The sequence below is a fragment of the Sus scrofa genome, chromosome 13 (assembly GCF_054392235.1).
Source record: "Sus scrofa isolate SSC_HxYL_T2T_F1_AM1 chromosome 13, Sscrofa_HxYL_maternal_Yorkshire_Landrace_v2.0, whole genome shotgun sequence".
NCBI lineage: Eukaryota > Metazoa > Chordata > Mammalia > Artiodactyla > Suidae > Sus > Sus scrofa.
The window spans coordinates 132,461,803-132,484,345 of record NC_139395.1 but is presented as its reverse complement, the minus strand read 5'-3'; the positions used below and the strand labels follow the sequence as shown (position 1 = coordinate 132,484,345).

General features: G+C 42.5%; 1 protein-coding gene across 5 annotated transcripts in view; it reads right to left on the bottom strand.

Annotated features, from left to right (window-relative positions):
* The window catches only part of USP13 (ubiquitin specific peptidase 13), a 126,671-nt gene that overhangs the window by 60,903 nt on the left and 43,225 nt on the right, over positions 1-22,543 (bottom strand). For all 5 annotated transcript variants that reach the window (XR_014824387.1, XM_013982225.3, XM_021071212.2 and 2 more), the window contains 4 exons: positions 16,928-17,070; positions 15,076-15,260; positions 4,009-4,103; positions 2,627-2,814 (listed from right to left, as the gene is read on the bottom strand). Coding sequence is in view for 4 of the 5 variants with exons in the window: in XM_013982225.3 (XP_013837679.3) it covers positions 2,627-2,814; positions 4,009-4,103; positions 15,076-15,260; positions 16,928-17,070 (611 nt within the window). In the remaining variant the exon portion in view is untranslated. The remainder of the gene's footprint in view (positions 1-2,626; positions 2,815-4,008; positions 4,104-15,075; positions 15,261-16,927; positions 17,071-22,543) is intronic.

The window sequence follows — 22,543 nt, the reverse complement described above, 5'->3', positions numbered from 1 at the left end:
CTCAGCATCACTGATTGTTAGAGAAATGCAAATCAAACCTACCATGAGATACCACCTCACACCAGTCAGAATGGCCATCATTAATAAGTCCACAAATAACAAATGCTGGAGAGGGTGTGGAGAAAAGGGAACCCTCCTGCACTGTTGGTGGGAATGTAAGCTGGTACAACCACTATGGAGAACAGTATGGAGGTATCTTAGAAAACTATACATAGAACTACCATATGACCCAGCAACCCCACTCTTGGGCATATATCCGGACAAAACTCTCCTGAAAAAAGATACATGCACCGCATGTTCATTGCAGCTCTATTCACAATAGCCAAGACATGGAAACAACCCAAATGTCCATCAGCAGATGATTGGATTAGGAAGATGCGGTATATATACACAATGGAACACTACTCAGCCATAAAAAAAGAACAAAATAATGCCATTTGCAGCAACATGGATGGAACTAGAGACTCTCATACTGAGTGAAGTAAGTCAAAGAGAAAGACAAATACCATATGATATCACTTACACCTGGAATCTAATATACAGCACAAATGAACCTTTCCACAGAAAAGAAAATCATGGACTTGGAGAATAGACTTGTGGTTGCCAAGGGGGAGGGGGAGGGAGTGAAATGGATTGGGAGTTTGGGGTTAATAGATGCATACTATTGCATTTGGAATGGATTAGCAATGAGATCCTGCTATGTAGCACTGAGAACTATATCTAGTCACTTATGATGGAGCATGATAATGGGAGAAAAAAGACTACGTACATGTATGTGTACCTGGGTCACCATGCTGTACAGTAGGAAAAAAAAATGTATTGGGGAAAGAACAATTAAAAAAAGTAGTTTCTACTTAATACATACTTTTGCACTATCAGAAAGTCAAAAAAATCTTAGGTAGAATTATCACAAATCAGGGACCATTAATTTAATGTCTATTTCCCCAAGTGGGGCCAGGGCACCAAGTCCTGTGGTTTACTCCTTTACCCCCACATCCAGTGCACAGCTGAGCTGAGCAGAACCCACTCTTTATTGGCTGGATGAAAAAAAGGAAAGCCTGATATAGAAACTGACCATAAATTTCCAAAGCCAGAAACAGTAAGAAGAAGAAAGACTTCGAATACCAAGAGAGGAAAGAAAAGAATATTTGATACGCTTTTATTAACTACCATAAAGTCATTAGCATTCAACTCCATGTGGATTAAACATTGCCCTCTGCTGTTCTTAGTATGCTGTGTGCCTGTCAGTCTGTTAAAGCACAAGTGTATCCTCTTCCATATCTGAACCGAGGTCGAAACCTACCTGCTGTGGAAAACACTAGAGATTATTTCCTAAACTTAGGCAGTAGCTGCCCATGAGCACACCAGCTGCCAGTCTCCACAGCTCCCTACCCTAAGCCCAGTCTAAGGAAGAAAATGCCTAGGAGTTCCCGTTGTTGCTTAGCAGGTCAAGGACATGACATAGTCTCCTTGAGGATGTGGGTTCAATCCCTGGCCTTGCTCAGTGGGTTAAAGATCCAGCAAGGTGCAGTGGAGGTTGCAGATGCAGCTCGGATCCTGAGTTGCTGTGACTGTGGCACAGGCCCATAGCTGCAGCTCCAATTAGATCCCTATAGCCTGGGAACTTCCATCTGCTGCAGGTGCGGCTGTAAAATTAAAAAAGAAGAAGAAAAGAAAATGCCCAGAGACACGGCCCCTCTGCCCCTTGGTAAGGGAAGAAGAAGGCAGCCTGTTCTCCCACTGTTAGGAAGCACCCTAAATCAATGCCTCCCTATTACTTGAAGTGAAGATCCAGCTTGTTTGCTGATTTCAACTCATACAGATGCCTTTAAAAATACAATAAAAATAAATTACAGTTTACCCCTGAACGACATGGGAGCTCAGGGCGCCAACCCTCCACGCAGTCAAAATTCCATGCTTAACTTTACAGTCAGCCCTTTGGATTCACAGTTCCTCCTTATCCATGGTTTCAACCAAACACAGATGGTGTATGCAGTGCTGTAGGATGTATTTATTGAAAAAAATTTGACATAGAAGTGAACTCATGCAGTTCAAACCTGTGTTGTTCAAGGGTCAAATAGAAAAATGAAATGCCACTGACAAAATAAAGCAACATCAAATTACTCCAACAATTTCTGAATGCTCAGTCTCATATACTTAACTCATTGCCGATCCTTACCCAGCAGTCCAAGGACCGGCACCATCTGCGAACCACACTGTGAGAAGCAAAAAATGAAAAGCCTAAATCCTCTGAGAAACTTCACTCACTCACCACTGACCAAACAAATCACTGAATCTCTTGTGGCACCTCTATAGGCAGAGATATGGCAGGTCTGCTGTGAAGATTAATCAGTATTATCTCCTCGGCATAGAAGGTGAGAGTCTAAAAATGGAAGCCCTTATTAATATGGCAAATCCTAGCAGGAAGTTTTTCAAAGCTCTCCTTACCTCACCCCAGCCCATAACCCTTGACACGTGTTCTCACCCAGCGTCAGTGCAGGAAATTACAGCACAGATGGTGTGGTGAGATGGGTAGTGAAGTTGGTGAAGAAGGGTTTCCCCAGCATGCGCTGCCTGACTGGACGTGGCTGGGGGGGAAGCACTCAGGTCTGCACGGGACACTTACGCTCTCTGGAACTCCGGGATGCTGAAGATGGCCTGCATGACAGAGCTGAGGTAGCAGCTGTTGCCCAGGTTCTTGAGGCCTGTGTACCCGGGGCCATACATGGGCTTCAGCTTCGTCCCAGTCTCCTGGATCACCTCCCACTCGCTGACCCGAGGCTTGATGTCATTGTCCTGGAGCCCGTTCTCTGTCTGGGGCCACATCATTGAGGAAAAGCAACGCTCACGATGACCATCACTCAGGATCTCATCGCATATCCTGTGAATTATCTCTAACAGCAATAGACGTTTCTGCCTTCCCCCCACCCTCCCACCCCGCCAATGAAACAGAGGAATAAACAGCCTCCTTCAAAGAAACTGAGATGGTGATGGTCGCACAAGGCAAAGGCACTGGATGCCCTAAAACTGTACACTTAAAAAATGGCTAAAACAGTACATTTGATGTTGGTATATCTTTACACAATTTTTTAAAAAGCCCACATTGAAAAGATTTAAAAATAAAAGAGACAAAACTGAGAGGAAAGGAGATAGGAGGAGGAAGAAGACAAATAGGAATCAATTAAAAAAAAAAAAAAGAACCACGCAGAATAATATCAAGGGCAGATACAATGCAACACAGCAGGAAAAAAGCAAGGCGATTAGAGAGGAAAGTGAAATAAAACCATGGGGCTTGGGAGAAGCTCAATATAGGAGGGAGGTGTAAAGAAGAGTAGAGAACATAAGTTAAAAAATAATGGAAAAAAATTAAAATCATTATATATAAAAAGAAAAAAGGAAACAGAAGTCTCACACAGGGAAGAAAAAAAAAAGTGGCACAAGTTAGAGAGGAGAACATGAGGAAAGGGAGATGGCCTGGGCTGGGAGGGAAAGGCTAAAGCAAAACACACACATTTAACCAGCTCCTCAAAGGGACAAATAATGCATAGTCACGATACCAGCCTGAAGACACAATATGAAATGAGGCAAAGCGTTTCCATCAACCATAATCTGTTGGCTTATTCTTTCCACCACCCGCCCCCCCCGCCCCAGGAGCTCTGCTTCCCTTTCTGAAATTAATGAAAGTGATGTTGGCCACAGAACATTTTAAAGGTCATCTCCCTGTACCTTCTCCCTTGACTGAACAAAGTGTGATTCATGCAACACTCCATCAAAGGAGACAGAAATTATCCAACTAAAACAAAATGGTACCTAATGAGGTACCTTTTTGATTACAAAATTTAAAAATCTAAGCTGATAAGCAGAAGCAAATGCTAATTAAGTTCAAGAAGTAAATGCAAGCATTAAAACCTAAAACCTATACGATGAGGATCTGTGTGATAGGAATTACATAAATAAACCACAGTTTCCCTGAAAGGGGGGAACAGAGACAAAAGAGGACTTTCTTACCCCGTGCATATGAAGCATATCAATTCCAAAATGTGCTAAGTGCTTGGCCAAATGAGGATCCAAAACAGCTTCCTCTTCTTGGAAAGAATAAACATCTGGAGGATGAAGAGAAAATGAGCACTGAGATCTGCCATCCAGTCATTCGATAGTCAACACATACTTACTGAGCACCAACTGAGCACGGCTTGGGATGTATCCATGAACAATACAAAACCTCTGTGAGTTTCAACAGGAGGGACAACAGACGATAAGCAATATAAAGAGGTGTTCTTGTAAATAAACCCAATTCTTTTGACATTTCAGAAAGTAATTTTTTAAAGGTTTTCTGAAACAAGAAAAAAAGAACAGTGTCTAAAGTGAAAATCATTTAAAATTTGACCAATATAGGAGTTCTCTTGTGGTGCAGCAGGTTAAGAATCTGGCATTGTCACTGTAGCAGCTTGGGTTGCTGCTATGGCACAGGTACGATCCCTGGCCCAAGAACATCCACGTGCAGCAGGCACACACACAAAAAAATTGACAAATATAAGTGCCTAACTCTGATTTTTCTAACCCAGATCCAGTGGCATAACTATATAGGTTCAGAAGGAGGAGAGGGTGAGGGAGGAGAGGGTGACACTATCCACCCATGGCAGGGAGAACCTGTGAGGAACCGAGAACACACAGGCCCTGGGGCAGCTAAATGGCTGGACAGGGGTGTGAGGTCCAGGACAAAACCAAACTCTGCCCAAGGAACCCTCTCTAGGGAAGGTCTCAGACCTACCACCTCACCCCCTTCCACCTCCACCTGCCCCCCCATTCCCTCTTTCCTACTTGAATGCCCATACTTCACAGAGCTGATAAGAGATGTGTGAAGATCAAGGTGCTTCCCAAACAGGTCCACCTCGAAGCACATCTGTCTGTACATCACGGTAACAAGGGTAGCCTCCCACCCCCTGCCCCAGGCCCTGCCCTTCCCCCTCCCCTGGGGCCTGAGGGTCATTATGTTGGCCTCATCAGTAACCCCTTCACCATGTACTGGGGTGGGGAGGCTGTGAGCTGGGCGGCTTCTCTCCTCAGGACCTTCATTTCCCATCTGACAACAGAATGCTTTAGACCAAACCTGCCTTCCCCAAAGGTGGGGTATGATCGAAAGTAGGAGCATTACCTGAGAGCTGGAAGAAAAACACGGAAACTTGAGCCCTCCACCACCCAGACTTAAAGAGAATCTGCACTTTAACAAGATCCCCATATGCACAGCTAAATTTGAGAAGCACTGTCTAGAGTTTTCTTCTTTTTTGTTTTTTTTGGTTTTTTTTGTTTGTTTGGTTGGTTTTTTTTGTCTTTTGTCTTTTTAGGGCTGCACCCACGGCCTGCGGAGGTTCCCAGGGTAGGGGTCCAATCAGAGCTACAGCTGCTGGCCTACTCCACAGCCACAGCAACACCAGATCCGAGCTACGCCTACGACGTACACCACACCTCACAGCAACGCCGGATCCTTAACTCACTGAGCGAAGCCAGGAATTGAACCCGCAACCTCATGGTTTCTAGTCGGATTCATTTCTGCTGCACCACAACGAGAACTCCAGCCTAGAGTTTTCAAAAGCTATCTGAGGTGTTCCCTGGTGGTACAGCAGGTTAAGGGTATAGCATTGTCGCTGCTGTGGCTCAGATCACCACTGTAGCGTAGGTTCAATCCCTGGCCCAGAAACTTCCAAATGCCATGGCAAAAAAAAAGCTATCAGAACTACAGCCTTATCTGACCTCACAGCAGTGCAATGCGGGAGAGGGAAACACTTTCAGACCCATTGTGCAGATGAGGAAATGAGGCTTAGAAAAGTTAGATCACTTGCCTCGAATCCCCCATGTGGCCCAGAACCCAAGTTTTCTGAATCTGGTCCAGTCCTTTTTCCTCTGCAACAGACTATTTCCTCAGATCTCTCAGGAGACCAAAACACTCAGTGAAGCACCATCCTAGGCCAGTAACAGGATTGGAGAGTCAAAAAACACAATTTCTTCACTCCTAAATTTCTTTCTTTTTTTTGGCCTCGTTTGAGGCATGCACAAATTCCCAGGCCTGAGATCGCAACCGTGCCACAGCAGTGACCTGACTACAGCAATGATAATGCCTGATCCTTAACTGCTAGGCCACCAGGGAACTCCCACTCCTAAATCTGAAAAACAAAATCTGAAACTAGATATAAAGATATTATTCATTAGGACAGTAAAGGATAGATTGTTCAAGGAGTCTCCTGCTCTCTGGAACAACATCAGGAAGAGGAAAAAAGTAACAAACGGGAACTATGGTGACCCTCTGACTTCAACCCAGATACATGGAGACTCACTGCCATCCAACAAAAGCCAGTCTTTCTATTATTAATAAATTAAACATTGTGGGAATTCCCATTGCGGCACAGCGGAAACAAATCCAACTAGTATCCACGCGTATACAGGTTCGATCCCTGGTCTCTCTCAGTGGATTAAGGATCTGGCATTGCCATTAGCTGCAGGGTAGGTCGAAGAGGCGGCTCAGATTTGGTACTGCTGTGGCTCTGGCGTAGGCCCGCAGCTGTAGCTCTGATTCAATCCCTAGCCTGGGAACCTCCATATGCTGCGAGTGTGGCCCTAAAAAAGCAAAAAAAAAAAAAAAAAAAACTAGATTAAACATTGTATAGATTTCTCTTCTCTCCCTCTTCCCCTAGGGCCCATTTTAACTTGCTGATAGCAGCTTTCATCTACATTCTCTTTTAAATATAATTCAGTACTCTCAAAAACAAAAAACAAAATCCCCAGCCCAATTAAGAAAATACTTACAAAAAATCTAAATCCTAAAAAAACCCCAACAAAATTCTTCAAACTAATAATTTGAAATAAATACATCAACAGTATTTTTAACCTATGACCAGTGACAGGAAAATACCACTTAAATATTGACTAGAAAGTGAAAATGACACTCCCTGAGTACTTTAACTTTGGTAATTATTAACTAGTGAGATAGTTTGAAGACTCGAGACTTTAAGCCTCTAGTTATCAGAGCCCGAACTGAACATAATAAGATTGCTAGAAATGTAAGCTTGGCATTGTTCAAGGAGTTTGAAATAAGTGAAAATCACATAGAATTCTATGGTTCTTAAGCCATCAGGCTCCACATGGTGAGAAATTAAAACTTTCTATCTCTAGGGAGTAACTGCTTCAAAATATGACATGATTTTGGTCAGACACAGTAAAATGTTACTTCTTACTCCAATAGTAAAAACAGTTTAGTTGAGTAACACACAAGAAGTCTAAAAATGAACTGTGATCCTTAAACTTGGCAATCATGAAGAATTTATAAATGACATACAGTCATAGAAAAGAAATTTGGGAGTTCCCAGCGTGGCTCAGAGGTTAACAAATCCAACTAGGAACCATGAGGTTACGGGTTCAATTCCTGGTCTCACTCAGTGGGTTAAGGATCCAGCATTGCCGTGAGCTGTGGTGTAGGTCACAGACATGGCTTGGATTCCACATTGCTGCGGCTCTAGCCTAGGTTGGCAGCTGCAGCTCCAATTAGACCCCTAGCCTGGGAACCTCCATATGCCCCAGGTACGGCCTTGAAAAGACAGACAGAAAGAAAGAAAGGAAAGAAAAGAAATTTGAAGTAGACTCAGGCTGAAAATCCTTATACATGTTCCATTGGGAAACACTTTATTTCCAACTTCAGCTTAGCAAAGTCAGGTCTTAGTCTGAAACTATTGTAGCAAATAAGCATTGCATCAGGTATCACTCTCCCCAACTCCCACGGTGACTTAAAAAAAAGGTGGAGCTGGAGTTCTGGTCATGACTCAGAGGAAATGAATCTAATAGCCATGAGGATGCAGGTTAGATCCCTGGCCTCCGCTCAGTGGGTTAAGGATCCAGCATTGCTGTGAGCTGCAGTGCAGGTTGAAGACACGGCTCAGAACTGGCATTGCTGTGGCTGTGGCGTAAGCCGGCAGCTCCAGCTCTGATTCAACCCCTAGACTGGGAACATCCATATGCCATGGACGCAGCCCTGAAAAGCAAAAAACAAAAAAGGTGGCACTAAGAAATATAATTAGGAAGTTCACAAAAAGATTCCCCTAAGAATAGCCCAAGCAGAATTTTATGAGTAACTACACTTACTTTAGAAGGAAACCAGTCATTCTTTCAAGTTAAATGACAACTCAAGCCTTGGACAGCAAGGAAAAATCCATACAAGGGAAAAGATAAAAGAAAAGGCTTAGAGCACGAATAACTCATTGATGTGATATGCAGGTTAGAAAATAGTATATGCAGGAGTTCCCTAGTGGTCCAGTGGGTTAAGGATCCAGCATTGTCACTGCTGTGGCTTGGGTTGCTGCCATGGCTCAGATTCAAATCTCTGTATGCCACAGGCACGGCCGAAAAAAAACAAAAAATCAAAAAGAAAATAATATATGCACTGTTACAAAACTAACTATCGAAAAAGAAAATAGTGATGAAGACTGCAACTTGCACCAAGACTGAGACACCAGGGAGTTCCCGTCATGGCTCAGCAGAAATTAATCTTGACTAGTATCCATGAGGATGTAGGTTTGATCCCTGGCTTCACTCAGTGGGTTAAGGATCTGACATTCCCATGAGCTGTGGTGTAGGTCGAAGATGCAGCTCTTATCCCAAGTTTCTGTGGCTGTGGTGTAGGCCGGAAACTGCAGCTCCGATTTGACCCCTAGCCTGGGAACTTCCGTGTGCCGCTACTGTGGCCTAAAAAGCAAAAAAAAAAAAAAAAAGACTGAGACTCCATAAGGAACTATATAAAAATAATAATTTCTTATCTCTGAACAGAAAAGTTTATTTTTAGTCTTTTGCCTTTTTTTCCAAATTTAATATTAAATAAGATAAGCAGGGTCCCTGTCCTCACAAGTTTTAACTTTATTATTTCAAACATTCTTATAAGAACACTGGTTTGCTATAAAAGACCTCAACAGATGTCTTCTTGGCAATGGTTTACTTCATGTGACTTTAGGCTCTCTTCCTAAGCCCCGGAAAATGGCAGAAGTCCAAATCCCGCCCTCAGATTCCCACCTAGGAAAGCAGAAGGAGAGAGAGGTAAAGATCTTGTGTTTGGAAAGACTAAAGACTAACAGAACCAGAGAAGTGGCTTCACTGCTCTGCTGTCACAGCTCACATGGAAAAAAGAACAGAACTCCTGGTCAAACACCAAGCCATAAGCCAGAGAGGAAAGGATGAGAAATGCTCCTCTCCATTATAAATGTGATCCATCCACCAAACTGCATCTCTCCAGCATGAGCTCATATTTGTATACCTATAGAGCATCTGCCACAGACAAGAAGAAAACTAAGAGAGCACTCCAGCAATTAATCTAGAAAACCAAACACAAAATGAATGCAGACAGTGTAACTCTCAGGCCAGACATAACCTAGACCGTGGTCAGAAAAGGAAAACAAGTAAGAGTAAAGAGATGTCAATAAAATAGCAAAAAAAGAACAAAAAGAAAAAAGGTAAAGAAACAAACTTTATTGGTGTTTCTGTTTTCCTCCACTGTTTACTCCTGCCATGTGTGAGGGGCTAGGCTGGATGCTACAGATATAGCAACAAACGTGGGCTCAGGCCCTGCTGTCAGGGGTTGGGGTAACGCAGTTACAAGATCTTGTGAAAAGCGTCGCAATGGAGCAGTGCGAGGTGCTACAGAGGCACGCAGGTGGGGCACAAGCCAGGTCAAAACTAAAATGAAGGCCATGGGTTGGGGAGTGGAGGACCAAATGAAACAAAACAGGGAGTTCCCATTGTGACTCAAGGGTAACTAGTATCCATGAGGATGCGGGTTCAAGCCTGGCCTCGATACGGCGTTGCCGTGAGCTGTGGGGCAGGTCACCGACAGAGCTTAGATCCCACGTTGCTGGTGGCTGTGGTGTAAGCTGGCAGCTGCAGCTCCAATTCAACTCCTAGCCTGGGAACTTCCATATGCCACAAATGTGGCCCTGAAAAGCAAAAAAAAAAAAAAAAAAACAAACAAAAAAAAAAAAACAAAAAATTAAATGAAGTAGTCAATGCTTAGATTCCAAACTCTTGGGCTGATGCTCAGGTCAGAGGTGAAGATGACCAAAGAAGGAAAACTGCCTTGAGATGACGCTGGGCTGGGGCAGGGGCCGCTGGGACAGGCAATTTCTCCTGCCGTCACCAAAGCTTTGAGGCTACTTCTCAGGTGAACTCATTTTCACGATGAAAGAAAACAACATCCTCTCCTGTCTCCCATCCTCTTCATTCCCTTCCCACCACAAACCTCATCCTTGCTCTGCCAAATGAACATCTCCTCCCACAGAGAAAAGCTTTTTGTTTGTACAGAGATCTGTTTCTTTGTTTGTTGCTGTACCATGGGGACTCAGAGCGGCATTTGATATGGGGCCCGCTTTTATTACCAGGCCACCACGATGGCCTCGCCTGGGGGGATGGAGGCTTTCTGGAAGAACTAAGTCTAGGTTGAGACCTCAAGATGAGAAGGAGTGTCTCTCTGAACAAGTATATCCTTACTGGGGAGAAGGACACCGGGGTGATTAGATCACATGACCGTTAAATATTTGAGTTCACAACCTGCTTTGGATTCCATGTTCACTAAGCAATATTCTAAATATAATTCATCTTCCCACAGGGAAGGAATGTACTGGTCAAGTTGACATAAACATCCCACTTACAGGCAGTTGTGGTTCTCATTAGAAACTAAAAAAATCAACGCCCTGACTTTGAGACTCTGTCTCCTATGAGTTGAATTCGCCTCAGGAGCCCACAGAGGATGGAGGACACATCCTCAGCAGTGGTACCTTCCTCAGGAGGTGGCCACCCCACCCCCCAGACAGAGGTTCCCCCTGCCCTCCTGGGCCTCCACATCCACAAGGCCCATCACCAGACATTTAAGGAAACTTTACGCATGTTTTCATTAACTTACTGGCTTTTGCATCAACAATAAGCTACAAGGAGCAATCTATTACACTGATTTAAAAGAAACAAAAATAAAATCAATGCCTCCCATAAACTAATAAGAAATGATAATTAGACCGAAAATAATTATTTGCCTTAAAACCAACTCTGTGCAAGATAAATAGGAATCAAATACTGATCTATTTTCAAAAAGCGAACTTTTTTTCAGCTAAGTGAATTCAAGAACCCTCATGGGTTCAGGTTCTACATGGCTTTTGCCAGTGTTTTATACTTTCTATGGTTAAAAAAAAGAATATTTATTCAAATGCTCTCAATTACATAATAAGGAAAACCTTAAAAGTTTTCTCTCTTCTACCAAGGGAAAAAAACTTAATTATGGCAGATAACGGGTTAATATTTTTAATAGTCAAGGAGTTTTTAAAAACCAAAAAGACTCTTCTCTTTCTCTGTCTATCTATCTCTGTCTCTCTGCCCCCTGGCAGCCCACGGTGCTTTCTTCACACCTATCTTCTCTCTTCTCTCTCAATGAACATTTTATTTGCCTCACTAAAACAAAACAAAAACACCTAAATATATACCTACTAGAAAATCAGCCTAAGAAACTGACAAAAACAACTACAAACAGCCAAAAATACTATGAAAAATGTTCAGCCTCACTATAAAGAATTAAAACAAGGGAGTTCCCTTCACATCTCAATGGTTAAAGAACCTGACTAGGATCCACAAGGATTCAGGTTTGATCCCTGGCCTTGCACAGTAGGGTAAGGATCCAGCATTGCCGTGAGCTGTGGTGTAGGTCACAGACACAGCTCGGATCCACATTGCTGTGGGTGTGGTGTGGGCCAGCAGCTGCAGCTCCGATTACACCCCTAGCTTGGGAACCTCCATGTGGCCTCAGGTGCAGCCCTAAAAAGCAAAAAAAAAAAAAGAGAGAGAAAGAAAGAAATTAAAACATGATAACAGATTACCAAAGGTTTTGTACAAACTTTGAATACCCAAAATTTCAAAGATTGTTATGTAAAAATGGGTATTCTTATACAGTTCTAGAGGGAACATTAATTACTATGGCTGTTTAAAAGAGAAACTCAGCAACTGAAAATTTTAAATGTTCAACCCTTTGTTCATAGGTATTGTTCCTAAAAAGTCACTGTGGCACAATGGGATTGGTGGCATCTTGGGAGCACTGAGACTCAGGTTTGATCCCCGGCCTGCCACAGTGGGTTAGGGATCCCGCGTTGCCACAGCTGCAGCTTGAGTCATGACTGCAGCTCAGATATGATACCTAGCCCAGGAGCTCCATTGCCCTGGGGGCAGCAAAAATGGAAAAAAAAAAATTATTAGACGAACCCTCAAAGATTTGCACACGTACAAAGATGTTCATCAGAACAGCAAAACTGTAAGAACTCACAACTCAGGGGAATAGTGAAATGATTTATAGAACTATCATGGGATACTGAAGACCATTTGATGACAAGGAAAGATATAGTTTAATGTTAAATAGAGAATACAAGGAATAAAACTTTAAACAGTGTGATTCAAATTTTTGTAAAAATACAAGCTGTGTGTGTGTGTGTGTTTGTATAAGAACTAATCAAGGCCTTAGAAGAGAAAAATGACTGAAAAGAAATACCCAAATTGTGAGACATGATGTCTATAATCAAAGGGCAAATATAAAACTCCCCCTCCCCAAGATGAAACGAAAGAAACTTTAGAGCAACTCTAAATCACAGTTTGAAAATAAGTTTCGTGCTAGAAAGAAAAGGCTTTTGGAAAATTAAAGTTACACAGAGAATAGAATTAATCCCTGCCTTTATTATTAGCATACATTTAAATAGAATCTAATTATTTAAATACTTACACCAGTTGGTTCACTCAAAAGTATTCATGCCTACTATGTGTCAGATTTTGTTAGGAACTCAAAGACAAATAAGACATAACTCAACTGAAATTTTAGAACAGAGCCCCATATACAAACAATTGTAGTCTTGAATAGGATGTTCAGAAAGCTGGCCTTAACAATGACTGCTCTTATCCAAGCACTACATGATATTACTCATCCAGAAAAAGGAATTAAACATTGCCATTTGTTAGACCTAGAGATTATCACACTAAGGGATGTCAGTGTGAGAAAGGTAATATCACGATATCACTTATATGTGGAATCTAAAATATGATACAAATGAACTTATTTACAAAACATAAACAGACTCGCAGACATAGAAAACAAACTTATGGTTACCAAAGGGGAAAGGCGGCGGGAAGGATAAATTGGGAATTTGAGTTTAACAGATACACACTACTATATACAAAACAGATAATAAGAACACACCATATAGCACAGGGATAATAGAAATACCTAATAATAGAAAAGAATCTGAGAAAGAATGGATATATGTAAATGTATAATTGATCACTTTGGGGTACACCCGAAACTAACACATTGTAAACCAACCATACTTCAAGTTAAAAAAAAAAAAAAAAGGCAACGTTAAGACAGCACTGAAAGTAGAAACATCTGAATATGCAATTGTACCCAGCAGAATATCTACATTACAAACCCTTCTCTGTGTAGGCCCTACAAGAACAATGATGGTTACCACATACAGCAGTCATTCGACATAGCAATGACCTATAAGCACTTTGCTATAAGCCTGAACCCAACTGCATGTCCTGAATTTCCTCTTCAGATCCTGGAAGGCTCAGGATTCAACCTGGCTTGTGTTTATTTGCTGGAGGGGAAAATTTGTGTCACCAATGCCTGGGACTCTTGCAGCTACTTTTCTCTAATGAGTTAAAGCAAGTCCAGCAAACTTTGGAAGTAGGAAAATTCCCCAAAGGTGAATTAAAAGAAACTTGAAGTGACCTAACTGCCATTCCTCAATTACAAAACAAATGAGAAATGAAACCAGTTTAATGGCAAGTGCATGGTTGACAAGTATGGTATGAGAATACCATATATATTGGAAACATCTTTACTAATTAACTTTGAAGCAGGCTAATGCAGTCACAAAAAGATAACAGAGAAGAAGACAAAAGACTTTGTATTTTTCCTTTAAAAATCATCCTGCATTAAAGTGAAGAAGAAATTGAGACTAACTCCTGGACAGATGGAAAAGACTGACCAAGGTCTGTGCTTCATAAATGTTTTCAGTGATGCTTAGATGATGGGTTCTTTTTTTTATTTAGGACCGCACCTGCGGCATAAGGAGGTTCCCAGGCTTGGGGTCAAATTAGAGCTGTAGCCGCTGGCCTATGCCACAGCCACAGCAACACAGGTCTGAGCTGTGACTGCAACCTACACCACAGCTCACGGCAACTCCAGATCCTTAACCCACTGAACGATGCCAGGGATGGAACCTGAAACCTCATGGTTCCTAGTCGGATTCATTTCCACTGTGCCACAACAGGAACTCCAGATGATGGGTTCTTATGGGCACTGCTCAGTATTTAAGTTTCTCATTATGGACCCTGATATTATTTCCCTTTTCCCTTACCAAATGGGAAAAGGAATTAACTGTACAAACATGGCCAAAAGCTAACCTTTTAGAGCATGCAATGTGAGAGCATAAAGAGAACCAATTCTGAAGCTGACAGAACAAGCAGGAACAACTCCCAATCCTTTGCTGCGCTGGACACCATCACTGCCTGCTGATGTCAGGGACTCTGCATACAGAGTATCCTGCAAAACCCATCTTCTCCATCATGAATCCATTTGCACCTAAAATGATACTAATCCCCATAGTGAATGCTAGGACTTCCCCCTACTATTATCACGGTAGATTTGATTATGCATGTTCACTTCATGAGTCCTGGTTCCTACTCCTGTCCTCTTAGCCAAGAGAGACACAGAAAGATACTAACAATAGTTGTGAATTTTTATCAAGACTCTACTGTGTGTACTGGGCTAGATGCTTATGCAACCTTAATAAACCTTCGAGGGAGGTACCATGATTATCCTTAGGATGAGGGACCTGAGGTTTAGAAGGACTTGAAAACTCACCCAAGCCCTCACAGCTAACGAGAGGCAGAATCAGGATTCAAACCTGGGCCGTCTGAGTCCAGAGCCTACGCCCTCCAACCCCAGAGATTAAGGCACTGGTTAAATTAAGAGAGAGTCACTGCAAGGGCCCAAGTTGGTAAAGGCTCACTCACCTGCCCCGTCAGGAGTGATGGTTCCCAGCTTCACAGCTAGAGGGTAGCCCAGGTCTCTGTAATGCTCCAGTGCATGCCCGTTGCCTCCAGAGCTGTCAAAGAACCACTTCCCACACAGCACGGAGCCGTCAGTCAGATTCAACCAGAGGTTTTCCCGCAGGTCACACCTGGCACACTTCCAACCACTGGAAAGTCATCAGAGAGCAATTAGCACAGCCAGAGCCTAAGGTGTGAGTAGAAAATTTACACCTAGGAAAATGGAGAGTCTCAGCGGTGGCGGGGGGTGGGGGTGGGGGGTGCAGCAGGAGAGACGGTGGTCACAGGAAACAGTCAGTGGAATAACCGCGAGCCTTCCAGAGCTGCAGGACCACTCAATACCCTGCCAGCCACCCCAATCAGGGCCAGCCCCTCCCAGATTCTTCGAGATGGCTCTTTTACTTTAGAAAACTGACAAAGAACCTGAGGGTAGGAAGGAAGGTCATTCCCTTAAAATTCCTTACGTGAAGGACAGTGGAGCCTGAGGAAGCTTAAAATATTAAAGACCCCATGTGTACAAACATCTAAAGTTCTAAAGCATCACCCACATGTACATAGTAAGACTAGTTTAAATAAAACTCTACTACTCTGACCATCTAAATCAAGTAGAAAGGAAAATGGCTGAACTGAAAGTTAAATGTCGGGTGTATGCCAGGTGCTTTACAGAAGTTTTATCACTTAATTCAAATATAACTCTTCAGCATCACCATTACCTCGGGAAAAAGAGACCCAGAGATATCATGCCTTCCCGAAGACAACACAGAACAGGTATGCAGTCCAGTTAGGGTTCAACCAGATCACACATTCCTAACCTTCCTGCTCAGTCTCTCTAGCATCTGCCACAGGAAACACACTGGCATCTAGTTCCAGGAGGCACTAATGTAGCCTACACAGCATTCCAGGCAAATGCGACAACCAAAGACCGTTGTAAGTTTTTTTGTTGTTTTTTTGTTTTGTTTTGTTTTGTTTTGCTTTTTAGGGCCGGACCTGCGGCATATAGAAGTTCCCGGGCTAGGGGTCGAATTGGAGCTGTAGCTGCCAGCCTGCACCACAGCAATAGCAACATGGGATCCGAGCCACATCTGCAAACTACACCACAGCTCATGGCAATGCTGGATCCTTAACCCACTGATCGAGGCCAGGGATGGAACCCACATCCTCATGGATACTAGTCAGGCTCATTACCACTGAGCCACGACGGGAACTCCCCACTATGAGTTTTTTAAGTTGGGTTCCCCTAGAAGCAGGCTCTGAGATGAAGAGTTGAATGCAATTAGTTTGTTTGTAGGTGATTCCAGGGCGAGTGGTGTGGGAGAGAAGGGACTGCAAGGGCAAGACACCAGTGCAGGGACTGTCAACAAGCAGATGATCCCACTGGCTCTGGGGCTCAGACTCGCTCGGAACTCCAGGACAGTTACCCCACCTGAGGGTAGGGATCTAGGGAGTTCATCCCTCCTCTCCATAGTCACAGGTTGGGGGCTGTTCCAGAAGGACAGGAAGGAGCATAACTCTGTTTCTGGCTGTCCCGAGCATTGGCGTCCCTGGCTTCAGCAGGCAGAGAAAGATCTCAAGCAAAGAGCTGCAAGTGCCTGCAACTGGAGGCCTGAGGATGGGGACTGGTTCAGCCATGTGGGCTGGCCATGGTCAGCCTCTACTCCAAAGGTATAGATAATTCTAGAGAGAATATTTGAGCTTATTTTTAATAAAAGGCATCTGATAAAATATATAATCACTAATCCAGTGAAGATATGAAAAAATAAATATTCCTTTGGCCAGTTTTAGGGGGCAAAGTTCCATTTTGCTGCCTGACCCTCACCTTGGAGGAATCCTGACTCCATTGTCCAACTGGGTGAGGTTATTGGCATATTTGGATACTGGCAATTCATTTTCCCATGTGTCTGGGTCCTGCTTTCTGTATGGAGATTTTGAACTGAGAACTGCATCACAGGCAATTGTTACCTGTAAGACAAATGCAGATGTAATATATTAAAACCGTTTGAGAGAACGGCAACTTCTATAAAATAAATTTTAAAGTTTATTAATAAATATAGCTGAATTCAAGAAAATTCAAAAATCCCAGTTACCATGAGAACAAGATCCAAGTTTCCCAACTCCACCACTTTTTCCCTGGGTCTAGCTAGATTTTGTCCTGGCCTGGAGTTTGCAGCATTAACAATGACATAAGATAGCAGAGAACCAAATCCAGTTTGTAAACTGAAGCGTAAGAGTCAGATTTAACAATGCCTACCTCTGCCCAAGCAGAGTGAAAGCATAAGGCAAACAATTTACAAGGGTGAAATTAGCAACAGGAATACCTAGGATTTACCCAAGTGGTGTGTAGCACTCCTAACAAATATACACCCAGATATCCAATATCCTCAACTCATCACACAATGACATGTGGTCAAGGGCACTTGAATGGAATGCAAGCAGCATGGCTCCATTTCTTAATCTGGTGCAAATGTGACCCTGGACGGGGACATCCCTAGATGTCTCTGTGCCAGATCAGTCCACATCATAAGCAAATCTGTGATGTCCAGCTTAGCACCAACTGACCACAGGGGAGGAGAAAACTCTGCTTTCTCCCAAACCCCACTGATCCTGGACATAAGCCTCTCACCCCATGTGCTATTTGCTTAATGCTATAAGCTATTTCTAGCTCTCTTTATCTTTTTTTTTTTTTTTTTGCTATTTATTTGGGCCGCTCCCGCGGCATATGGAGGTTCCCAGGCTAGGGGTTGAATCGGAGCTGTAGCCAACAGCCTACGCCAGAGCCACAGCAACGCAGGATCTGAGCCGTGTCTGCAACCTACACCACAGCTCATGGCAACGCCGGATCTTTAACCCACTGAGCAAGGGCAGGGACCAAACCCGCAACCTCATGGTTCCTAGTCGGATTCGTTAACCACTGCGCCACGACGGGAACTCCTCTAGCTCTCTTTAAAAACATGTTCTGATGAAAGGTAAAATGGTGCAGCCACTTTGGAAAATAGTTTGGCAGGTCCTCAAATGGTTAAACAGACTTACCCAGCAATTCCACTCCTAGGTACACAGCCATGATAAATAAAAATACATGTCTACACAAAAACATATACACAAATGTTCATAGAAGCATTATTTATAAGAGCCAAAAAAATAGAAACAATCCAAATGCTTATTAATGATAAGTGGATAAAGTATGGTATTTGATACAATAAATTGTTATTCAGCAATAAAAAGGAATGAAGCAGATACATGCTACAACATGGATAAATCTTAAAAATATATGCTAAGATTAAAAAAAAAAAAACAGCCACAATCATACAATCATTTATCGTATGATTCTTTTTATATGGAATGTCTAGAATAGGCAAATCCAGAAACAGAGAGTAAACTAGTGACTGCCAAAGGCTAGGGGGATGAGAGGTTGAGAGGTGACGGCTACAGGTAATTAAAATATTCTAGAATGAGACTGTCATGATAAAAGCCCAACTCTGAATATAAAAGCCACTGAACTGTTTTGTTTTGTTTTTAATTCTAGGGAGTTCCCTGGTAGCACAGCAGGTTAAGGATGTGGCGTTGTCAATGCAGCAGCTCAGGTCACTGCTATAACATGGGTTCAATCCCTGGCCCAGGAACTTCTGCATGCCACAGGTGCAGCAGAAAAATAATTTCTTTTAATAGAAAGTTGTATCCTATATCACCAGCATCCTGCACTATTAGCTGAACTTGAAGCCCAATATTTTCTTCTGGGTAGCACTGGCAACTGACCCCAGAACTGATTCAAAGACAATGGAGGAAGTTCCCTCAGCTACCATCCCACCCCCACCCAGGCCATGAACAAGTCCTATTAGCCCTAGCTCCAAAATCTATTTAGCAACTACCTCAGCTCGATTTTGGCCACACCCATCCTCATTCCAGCCACTGTCCCAGCTCACCAGGAAGGCCACCCAGCAGCCTCCTTATAGTCACCTTTCTCCCATTCCTGCTCCCTCTTCTCTGCCCAGCAGCCAGAGTGATCTTCTGAGAACCTTAGATCCCATCCTTCTCCAGCTTAAAACTAGCCAAGGTTATACTGAACACCATCAACTGACAACGCTAGGCTAGGCATGGTCAGGAAAAGGGAAAGGTCCCTGCCCTCAAAAAGCTTATACTCCATTACAGATCAGGCAATCAGGCATTCATGAAGACATTTTAATCTTTTTTTGGGGGGTGGGGTGTATTTATTTGATAGAAGTTTTTATCAAAGTATAATTGACTTACAATGTTATATTAGTTTGAGGGGTACAACATAGTGATTTGATAATTTTATAGCTTATGTTCCATTGAAAGTTATTATAAAATATTGGTTATATTCCCTGTGCTGTACATTATATCCTTTTTTGGTTTGTTTGTTTGCTTTTTAGGGCCACATATGGAAGTTCCCAGGCCAGGGGTCCAGTGGGAGCTGCAGCTGCCGGCCTTTGACACCACAGCCACAACAAAGCCAGATCTGAGCTGCACCTGCGACCTACACCAAAAGCTCACAGCAACGCCAGATCCTTAACCCACTGAGAGAAGTCAGGGATCGAACTCACATCCTCATGGATACTAGTGGGGTTCATTACTGCTGAGCCACAATGGGAACTCCCTACATCCTTGTATCTTATTTATTTTATACCTAGTAGTTTGTACCTCTTAATCCCCCGTCTTGCCCCCTCTGAACCTTTTAAAAAATATTATCTCCCACAAGCAATGTTTTATAATTAGCCTTTCCTTTCAATTATCAAAATTTATCTCCCATTCTCTTCCAGTAACGCCCTTAGAAAAGGGTTGAGTTCACCATTACTGCCTTCCTGACTTTATGGGTTTGAGCCATGCTGCCTTAGCACTTCTGGATACACATCCTAATCTTTTCAGTCTGGCCTGTTGTAACCTTGTTTAACTGACTCCCTCAATCCCTTCCCTGTCCTCCTCTGAATCTTCTCCATCCCACTGGATCTTTTTTAAATATTCTGGTTCGCAATGCACAATGATCTTGACCATTATTTGGATATAATAGTCTCTCTTTTCTTTGAATATCTTTCCTGATGACACTCAACAAAATTTCCTTAATCATCTGGGACACTATAAAACACTGACCTAGTGTTTTCAGACTAAATCTAAAATCACTTAGAGGCCCTTTTTATGGATCATTGCTGAAGGTCAGGATCCATTATCCTCTAATTACACTGTGAATTATCTCAAGTTCAAGGGTGTTCTGGACTTGGCTCAAACTGGCTCACAGACTTGATTGTTAAATTTTAAGAAATTCTGCAAGAGGACTGTTAAACAGAACCATTATTAAAAATTAAATTATACAGTCTCACAGTTAAATATATTTTTAAAAAATAACAAATACTGAAAATTCTTCACTTCCTAGTTATGTTACCCTATTTAACTATTATCCACGTGCTCCTGAGGTCATTTATGTCCACATTATGTGAATGGTGGAAACTCTATGTGATGGTGTCCTGCTACACATCTCTTCCCAACTCTGTATTTAGTGACAGTAGCCTGGAATTGGCCATGGAAGGAGGATTTACACCACGAAAATCAGCAACTACAATGCAAGGCTTTTCCCCAGGGGAGCTGGTTGCTAAATATGTTCAAGCACACCACTACTTGAGGCCTAAGATGAGGCATTGGGAGTTCCCATCATGGCTCAGCAGAAACTAATCTGACTAGTATCCACGAGGATTTAGGTTCCATCCCTGGCCTTGCTCAGGGGGTTAAGGATTCGTCGTTGCCATGAGCTGTGGTGTAGGTTGAAGATGCGGCCCAGATCTGGTGTTGCTATGGCTGTGGTGAAGGCTGGCGGCTACAGTTCTATTTCAGCCCCTAGCCTGGGAACTTCCATATGCCCTGGGTGAGGCCCTAAAAAGCAAATTAATTAATTAATTAATTAATTAATTTAATTAAATGAGGCATTGGATTTCAGGTTCTAAGCTCCCTACTGAGTCCCTACTATGTCTCTTTGACCTCTAAATCACAGATACTATGGTTGAACTTCCCGGTAGACTTATAGAGTACCACTCTGAAACTGAATTTTTTTTGTGCTGAGAAACTCAAGAAACAATGCAAAAGTCACCCAATTGGGTAATCTGGTCCCCAATAATTTTTGTTATTTAAAAGCTTAAAAATAGAATTATTAAACACCAAAAATGTAGAAAAGCAGGAAAAGAAATTTTAGAAACTAGCATCTGTTATACAGATAAATCTTACCAGTTACCAACAGATAAATCCAGGCTTTTCCTTCTATCTCCTCACCTCGTCTTCCAAACAATTATTTCCCTCTTTTTTTTTTTTTTAAGATTTTTAAAGTATTTCTTAGTTCTGGAGTTCCTGTTGTAGCTCACCAGTACTGAACCCTACTAGTATGCATGAGGACTGGGGTTTAATTCCTGGCCTCACTCAGTAGGCTAAAGGATCTGGCATTGCCATGAGCTGTGGTGTAGGCCAGCAGCTGCAGCTCCGATTTGACCCCTAGCCCAGGAACTTCCACATGCTGCAGGTGTGGCCCTTAAAAAATTATAATACATATTTGCTAGATTCAGATTTCTATGACAATTACTTTTTCTTTCTTTCTTTTTTTTTTTTTTTTTGGCCACACCTACAGCACATGGAAGTTCCCAAGCCAGGGATCAAATCTGAGCCACAGCTGTGGCAACACCACACCACAGCAGGAACTCCAACACTTCACTTTCTTATAAAAGTGTTCACACTTAGAATTATGTTCTGAATATAAGAATAATTAAAAGTACTTAAATGCTCTTTTATTAACTTTTTCACATAAGATCTGTTCTTCATAAGTGAGAGAAAAATCATTTCTCATGACATTCATTCACAATGTGCTTCTTTTTTTGACAGCAGACTTAAGAGTTATATTAAGGGCAGTAAGAACTCTCAGTTTTATACAGATATAAGCTTTAGTATATAATATCAGGTAATGGGACGAGGTAAGACCATTTTGTCCACTCATATATTTTATCCTCAGTAACAGTAGGAGTTGACACAGGGAATTGGAGAAAGGAGAGGTTAGCTTAATTCTGTACACATTGATAAAAGCTGCACACTTGGTACTAAAAAGGATACATTATATCAAATATTAGAGGAGGAGTTCCCATCGTGGTGCAGAGGAAACAAATCTGACTAGGAACCATGAGGCTGCAGGTTCAATCCCTGGCCTCGCTCAGTGGGTTAAGGATCTGGCATTGCCGTGAGCTGTGGCGTAGGTCACAGACGCAGCTCGGATCTGGTGTTGCTGTGGCTGTGGCATAGGCCAGCAGCTACACTCCAATTAGACCCCTAGCCTGGGAACCTCCATATGCCACGGGTGTGGCCCTCAAAAAGACAAAAGACAAAAAAAAATTATAGAGGAAAGAGCTACAATACCTAAGTACACACAATTTTCAATTCTATGGTCTCATGGTGA